Genomic DNA, 7,998 nt, shown 5'->3' on the forward strand with positions numbered 1-7,998 from the left:
TTGCTCCTTTTCTAGTCCAGAATTCCAGCTGCCGACATTCTCCCTCTTTATGTAAACCTTGTAAAATAAGAGAGAAAAGGCATAACTATTGTGATATAATGTGTAATAATAGCCCATAATGCAATAAATATCGATATAAAAGCATGATGCAAAATGGACGTATCAGCCCGGCATCCCTGTCGCGAGACACCGTACACCACACACATCACAACGCACTCAGCTACAGCAGGAAGAGCGATGGCATTCCATCTACTCCTAGCCCGACACCAGTCTCTGAGTTTGGGTAGGCGCCTCCACTGTAGGAGGCACCCACACCTGCGTCCCCAGCCAATACCCGATGGACTGGGGGGGACACGACTCCGAGAGCCGACGGCCGCCGGCGAGCAAGCCCCGACCTCTTGGCCAGGAGGGCTCACACGACGCCATGTCCGTGGCCACCGGCGCCAATCCGCATACCGGTGCAACGGTGACACGACCACCACCATCAAGCCCCATACCTGTGAGAAAACGCCCACGGGCGCAACCCAGTCCGAGCCCACCCTCACGTACCCGGGGCTCGCCCCGATCTGCCTCGGGTCCAGATCTGGTCCACTCGAGCACAAACCCTAGACCAAAAGCCTCCGTCGCCACGCGTGCGGCCAGCACCGGTGCATCACCGTTGCTCGCCCAGCCCCGCACGCCGCTGGCACTGGTCTAGAAAAAGGGAAGGTGCAACCTTCACCCCGCGCTGCGAGCATGGTCGCGACGGACGCAACGCCGCAGCCACACCACACCCGCTCAACCGCTCCCCCCAGTCAGCACCCGCAGGGCCAACCACGGGCAGAGCACCACCGCTGTCGCCGCCGCGCAGCAGGCCGACGCTACCGGCCCTGGCCGCCGCAGCCCGTGCCGCCTGACCACTGACCCCGTCGCCGCGCCCAGGCACACCCCGCCTGCCATGCTGCCCGACACGCAACAGCCACCAGCCCGCCACTGCCGCACCAGAGTGACGTCGTCGGACTAGGGAGCCACCGCACCGCGACGCCCAGCACCCGCGTCACGCGCTGCCATGGAAAGGCCGACCCGCGTCGCCCACCCGCGAGAGGACGCCACCGCCCCGCCGCCGCCGGCTCCAGTCGGGCTTAGCCCGGCCGCGCCCCCTGGCAGCGGCAAGGGAGGATGAGGAGGGAGGAGGACCGGCGGCCGAGATCTGGGGATCCCTCCATGCCGCCACGCGGCGCGGCGAAGGGGAGGGAGGGCGGCCAGACGTGTATCCTAGTGGGGAGAACCACAACGTTGCAATAATAATAAGAATTAATTCTCATAATGTAAATCTTCTATCGTGATACCACCTTCGCTCAGGTTTATTAGACCCCCTCTTATTTTGGGCTAAAATTTGACTATAAATTTAACTAATAAAGTTCAAACTATATTTCATAAAAATTATACTATGAGAAAGCCTTTTTAAATACAAATCCAATAATATACTTTTTGTATAATATAATTTATATTTTGTTAGTTTTGTAGATGATCAAACTTTGACCCAAAATACGAGGATACTCAGTAAACTGGAACGGAGGTAGTAGTACCTATTAGCCAACCAGGCGCGTTATAAAATCTCTCAGGGCCGCAGTTTATTTTTTAAAAGAACTTTTAACCTATACATATTCAATCATGCTAGTATAATGAACATCATAAATAAATAAAATTATATCCAAATTTGTAGACCGCAACATGCGCCTTGTACGTTGTGCATGCAGTGGAGCTCACATCCAACGACCCAGCGCACGTCTGGTGTTCAATTTGCCGTGATTAACTGACGTGGTTAATGGCACGGCCGTTGTCTTCCTAATATACAACAGTTATCACGATATTAACTACGTGGGCGACTAATATTGCAGGAGTAATTAATTAATTCTTTAATTACTTGATTGGACCAACCCCACAACCATTGTAGTGGTATTGTACATTCCAACCATGAGAACATAACACAAACCAACCTGTGGTTGCATAGTTCTGTTGCTCGTATTTATTTTAGTGATGTGTATTCATTGGGACGAGACGTTCTTGTTGACTACCAGCTGCCTTTAGTGATTCCGTCAATTTCAAGATGATATATCGGCTCGGTCTCTCGGAGGTGCTCTTGAGTGTATAGAGATGAGTGTATGCGCGTATATATAAGTGTTTGCGTCTATACTGTGTTAAAAAACATGAGAGCATAATGAAAATGACTTTTCCTTTTTATATAAACTAAACAAGGTATGAGTGAGCTTTCTTTCTTTTTGGCCACGAAAACAGTCCATGAGTTGACAAAAGCGTGCATTTTACAATAACATAAAAAAAACCGAGATCAATCAATCTACATATGGACGGGCGAAAGTGACAGATTTGGTTGCACAAATACGACGTGCTTACAGAACCCTGGATTTGAATTTCGTGACACGGGCACACAGAACAGCACCATGTGCCAGCGCTCTAAAATTTCAATTCCCAAGAAAAGCTCTAGATTTTGACGAGTTTTGGCGACAACGAAATCCAGCCAGCCAGCCATACCGATATGCCCTCGATCGGGGTCACGTGGAGACATGCCCAGCACGAACCAGTCGACCGGAGACAAAGGGGATTTGTACCCTTTCTTTTTCCGTCACAGACGGGATCCCGCCGCCTGGTTGCTTCGTAACCAATAACGCCGCTACTAAATTATAAAGCTGACGCTCAGATCTCATCTCCCCACCCAACCCAACCTAACCCCAGTGGATTCTCCAATCCCCCGCAGAAAAGGGCGCCAGTGCATCCGCTCCCGTTCCTAGCAGCAATCCGTTACCACCAAGGCGGAAGATTTAGTACTCCTCCTCGTCTACTTCTTGCTCAGCTCCACCCACACCGAATCTAGCATCGCGGCGGCTTCGTGTTGACTCGTCTGTCCTCCTCCCCGGCTCGGGAGCGCTCGTGGGCTTCTCGGATCGGCGGCGCGTCCGCTTTCCGTGCTCGGATCCAAGAAACCAGCTGGGAGTTAGGTTCTTGGATTTGGATCTCCCACCCGCAATGGCGGCGCTCGTGGAGCTCTTCACGAGATCCTACTCGTCCTCCACGCCGGTGGACTGGGAGGCGGAGGCCTACCCGGCGTACGGCGACTACGCCGTGCTTCCCATCCTTGTCGCCTTCTTTCCCGCCCTGCGCTTCCTCCTCGACCGGTTCGTCTTCGAGGTAAACTGCCTGGCTGCTCCCCTCTTCGGTTTTTAGTGGTTCATCGGATCCGGAATGCCCGTGGTAAGCTGCAGTTAGTTGCTGGATAAGCATTCCCCCTTGAGTTTCTTGCTTCAGTATTGCTAGTGATGAATCAGTTTTCTCATAAAACTGATGTGCCTGGATAACAGTTTCGGTAACTGTGCATGTTCTGATGTGAGCCTCTGTAACTATGGATCAAATTGTCAATCAGAAAAACAAATAGAAACTAGAAAATACAGCACCATAGCAATAATGTACTGCATTTTGATTGAGATTGTGCTGGATTCGGCTCGATAAAGCTGTGGTCATCGTGACTGCTTTTTCGAAAGTTGCCTTCTCTTTAACAAAATAATCGAATCATTGACACGCTCTTAGATGCCACTTGTTTTCCCTCTTGTTTAGGGCGGTACTTTTAAACATCTTCATACTGTGAAGTGTGTGATTCTTTGGGTTCTACTGATATTATTGGTTAAATGGCATGTGAGTAAAATTTGTTGTGCTATATTGCTAGTGAATCAGATGTGAGGCGGGACATGCTACTATCCAAGTTTATCTAGAAAATTATAGAACATGTACTGGAAGCTTAACATTTGCAAAATATTATCCGCTCTTACTTTTTTGAATTTTCAAACCGGGGGGGGGGGGGGGGGGGGCTGTTCCCACCTTAATTCATTTGCCCTACAACAAGGCTTTGCAGCCCATCGCAAGATAGGGTCCAAGTGAACAGGAGGCACAGGGGAGAAGAGATTGAGCAAAAAATAACACACACCGACAGCACACATAGTAAGGGAGAACAAAGAGGGAAAACACAACAATGAGCACCGTGTCAGATCCCGCTAGGAATCGACAGGGAATTGAAGTGGATAGAACCAAGAAATCAAGGAAAAAGTAAGAACTGAAGAACCAGAGCACTTTTGGTCGATACCCCTCTCTCAGGTTACAAGGCCTTATATAGGCTAGGGAATTACAGGGGCTTAATTTGAAAGTAAAGGAAAGGAAAAAGCAGCAAAAGGGGGAAACAGAGATAGGCATAGATCATGTCTTCCTCTCATCCTAGCCCTCCAATCTTCTCTCTTATCTTCTTCCACTAGTACCTGACACACCGCTGGTGTAATCACTGTTCCAAATATCGGTCCGTGAACTGCCGATATGGTCAGTTAACTGCTATTCGGACCCTTCCCGATATGAGAACATGCTATTCGAGCCATTAACTGGTAGGCCAAATCATTGGCCTGCTACGCGTTTTTTAGCCCGAAACTGGCCTGTTCCCTCCCTACTTTTCGGTGTGCAGGTCTATTGCCTTCCAGATTGGCTGCAACATCATCAGAACATCAAGGCAACACTTTTCCGTGTTGCTATGTAGCCTAGGATTGCATATTTAGACACTTGGTACATTGCATGTTGCTATTAGCCTAGGATATATAGATATGGCTCTAGCTAACCTACCGATATATGGGTTACCGGTAAATTCAGTTAAATGGCAGATTCGCCGATTAATCCCTACTCAGCACCTTGCCGATATGGTACTAGTTACCGATATCTTGAACACTGGATGTAATCTAACGACATTGGCCAGCCGAGAGCAAACCACGACACTGCACCGTCGGCGCATTCAAAAGGCTCCGCACATCCGAGTGCACAATGCAGCGACACCACCTGTGTCGTGGGGCACATTCAAAGCGTCACGTGAGGCCAAGACGGTGCCACGGCACCTGTGTGCCACCGGCGTAGTCAAAGGGCATCACCTAGCAGACCAAACCACGGCACTGCACCGTCGACGCAATCGAAGGCACCGCGCAACCGAGACTACACAACGCCGTGCGCCGCCTGTGTTGGGGGTTAAATTCAAAAGGTTACGCGAGGCCGAGATGCAGACGCAACTGCAAGGTCGACTCACCATGTCGACTAGTCGACGAGTCGCAACTGCAGGGTCGACTTGTTAAGAGTTGCTACCCCAGAATGACTCGTCGACTCGAAAACCTTGCCGAGACGACGCCATGGCACCTGTGTGCCACTGCAGGGCATCGCCTAGCAGAGATACACCAAGGAGCACTCGAGACCGGCCACACTACGGTCGACCCCAGACCGGCCACACCACCACCACCCGCACCGACCCACAACCACCAACCTCAAACATCCTCTCTTATTTAACTTAGCTGCAGTATTGCTCTTGAATCTATCTTAACTGAGGTTTACTGCCATTTCCCTCTTAACTAAGCTCAAACTCTAACAAGTTGCTTCAAATGTAAATTGCAGAGTGATTATTTCTTGAGGCACTGACTTGATTATATTTCCAGTTTATGGCTTCGTTGCATACAAAATTTTGAAAACAATGGAGCCCCCTCCAGACTCCAGTAGAGATCAGTGGATCCATTTGTGGTTTACCAATTGCTGATGCAATGGTGGTTCAAATTTTTTTATCTAACATGGCAGCAGTATGTATTATTACTAATATATGATTGCGCCAATCCACTGTTATAGTACGTGTGGTAACTCATGTTGACATGAAAAGTAAGTCCTTTTTTGACTCTAAATTATCGATTGCAAAGAGTGGGGAACTGAAATAAGCCAGAACAGACTAGTTTTGTGCCAGTTTGTTATATTCGCTGTCATGTCACATTAAAACTGTACGCCATGAGCAAATCATAAGCAAGAGTGGTGCAATCACGACTGGGATGGTCATTATGTAGCGTTCATGCTATTCCAGTACGCCCCTACATGCATATATCATAGTTCTTTCATTTCATTATATTTGCAGATATTAGCAAGAAGGCTTATATTTGGAAAGGGATATGACAAGCTTGCTGAAACAGACGAAAGGAGAAAGAAAATCAATAAATTTAAGGAGTCCGCCTGGAAATTTGTTTATTTTCTTTCTGCAGAGGTCCTTTCATTATCTGTAACATACAATGAACCATGGTTTACAAACACCAGATACTTCTGGGTAGGGCCTGGTGAGCAGCTCTGGCCTGATCAAAAGATGAAGTAAGGGAGAGAAACAAGAACAAGCTCTTTTATTCTTCATTGCTTTTACCCAAAAGGCTTCAACCTTAAATTTTCTTTTCTTTCTCCCAGACTGAAGCTTAAGGCTGTATACATGTATGCTGCTGGATTTTACACATATTCCATCTTTGCCCTTCTGTTCTGGGAAACAAGACGCAAGGATTTCGGAGTCTCGATGTCTCACCATGTGGCAACTGTTGTTCTGATTGTTATGTCCTACATTTGCAGGTTTGTACATGAGTGTAATTGCCCTTCTATACGTAATAATACACAGCATTGCCAGGTCTTGATGTTATTGCTATTTCTAAACAGATTATCTCGTGCTGGCTCGGTCATTTTAGCCGTCCATGATGCGAGTGATATATTCCTAGAGATCGGAAAGATGGCCAAGTATAGTAGCTGTGAGGGGCTAGCTGTTGTAGCATTTCTACTTTTTGTGGCTTCTTGGATCCTTCTTCGGCTAATAATTTTCCCTTTCTGGATCCTGAGAAGCACAAGGTAAACATTTGTTACAGCTTGTAGGTTGCTCTGGTGTCTGGTGCCACTCTGACTTTTTAACTCCACTATCATTTATATCGCGTTTTATTGATTGATTTGATGCTCTCATGTCTTTTTCAGCTATGAAGTAGCTGTGATCCTTGACAAGGAGAAAAAAGAATTTTACAGCTCCGTATACTACTATCTTTTCAACAGTCTCCTGTTCTCACTTCTAGTCCTTCACATATATTGGTGGGTACTGATTTACCGGATGCTAGTGAAACAAATCCAATCCAGAGGACGTGTTGGTGACGATGTTCGATCCGGTCAGTGATTTGTCTTGCCCATTTTCTCGTTGTTAAATCTGTTTTCTTTCACAGCAGCATATTGATTTCTTATAAGCCACCTGCTATTAAACAGATTCTGAGGGAGAAGAAGACCACGAAGATTAATCTGTAGGTTGTTGGATGCTTAACTGAAGAATTATATAATGTGTTCCCTACAGGATGATACGTCCATCACCATAGGCACTGATTTCACTAGACTGGATCAATCTTCGTGTCAAACATGGCAGCCACAATTTGCAGGAGTTGGTACCACAGCTACTTGTGCTATCATATACAAAGTTGGTGTATATTTGCCCTGGATCCGTATTTGTATAAAAGAGAGCACAATAAGTTTGTTCAGTCTAGGAAGGATTAGTTGATTCATGATGCATTGACGTCGTTGTGTAATATGCAGTGGTAACTCAGTTTGCAACTTGGTGTATCTTGCATTGTAATGGGTAATCTGGATAAGAAGTTCCAAAGAAACTTTCAACATTCCTGGAGCATCTCCAGCAGTTCCCCAATAAGCATCTCCAGCTGCTCCATCAAGTTTTTTGGGGTTTTCTATGCGCTGCTTTTGCAACTTTTGAATAAACCCATCCCCAATAATTTGATCTTTTTAATACTTCTCTCTGCACTTGCATATAAACACAGACATCTTCATTTTATCATCATAAGAATTCAAATCCAAATAATTATGTTTCAGTTTCAAACCCACAATTTATGAAATTTAAAATTTGAATCTCCATGAGCCTTGTTTTGCATGACTGGTCTCATTTCTTCCCAAACTTCACCTAGGTTTCTGTATCGGGGACTGAAAACTGCCTTGCTTGCCAGCATATGGTATTGCTGACAGATTAGGCTGTTGGTTTCATCCTTAGGCAGTTGGTTTCATCCCCCGTAGCACAAAGCTAGAATGTTAACTGAAAGTTTGTGCTCTTGAGGTTTTAGCAAAAGACAAAGGTAGAGTTGAGGCCGTTCCATT

The 7,998-nt window shown here is 46.8% G+C and overlaps 1 protein-coding gene across 1 annotated transcript; it reads left to right on the plus strand.

Moving 5' to 3' along the window:
• The first annotated feature begins 2,634 nt into the window (after positions 1-2,634).
• On the plus strand, positions 2,635-7,508 carry LOC123121393 (ASC1-like protein 1). The gene is made up of 6 exons (XM_044541352.1): positions 2,635-3,186; positions 5,966-6,192; positions 6,283-6,438; positions 6,523-6,708; positions 6,829-7,013; positions 7,108-7,508. The coding sequence occupies exons 1-6, from the start codon at positions 3,025-3,027 to the stop codon at positions 7,137-7,139; spliced, it is 948 nt and encodes a 315-aa protein (XP_044397287.1). The 5' UTR covers positions 2,635-3,024; the 3' UTR covers positions 7,140-7,508.
• Positions 7,509-7,998: the final 490 nt, after the last annotated feature.

This window comes from Triticum aestivum, chromosome 5D (genome assembly GCF_018294505.1).
Source record: "Triticum aestivum cultivar Chinese Spring chromosome 5D, IWGSC CS RefSeq v2.1, whole genome shotgun sequence".
Lineage (NCBI taxonomy): Eukaryota > Viridiplantae > Streptophyta > Magnoliopsida > Poales > Poaceae > Triticum > Triticum aestivum.

What these genes read in the sequence shown, in the direction of transcription:
- LOC123121393 (XM_044541352.1), top strand. Translation starts at nt 3,025, where the DNA reads ATGGCGGCGCTCGTGGAGCTCTTCACGAGATCCTACTCGTCCTCCACG. An exon ending in TCGACCGGTTCGTCTTCGAG is followed by an intron (nt 3,187 to 5,965) that starts GTAAACTGCCTG and finishes TTATATTTGCAG; the next exon opens with ATATTAGCAAGAAGGCTTAT. An exon ending in GTTATGTCCTACATTTGCAG is followed by an intron (nt 6,439 to 6,522) that starts GTTTGTACATGA and finishes ATTTCTAAACAG; the next exon opens with ATTATCTCGTGCTGGCTCGG.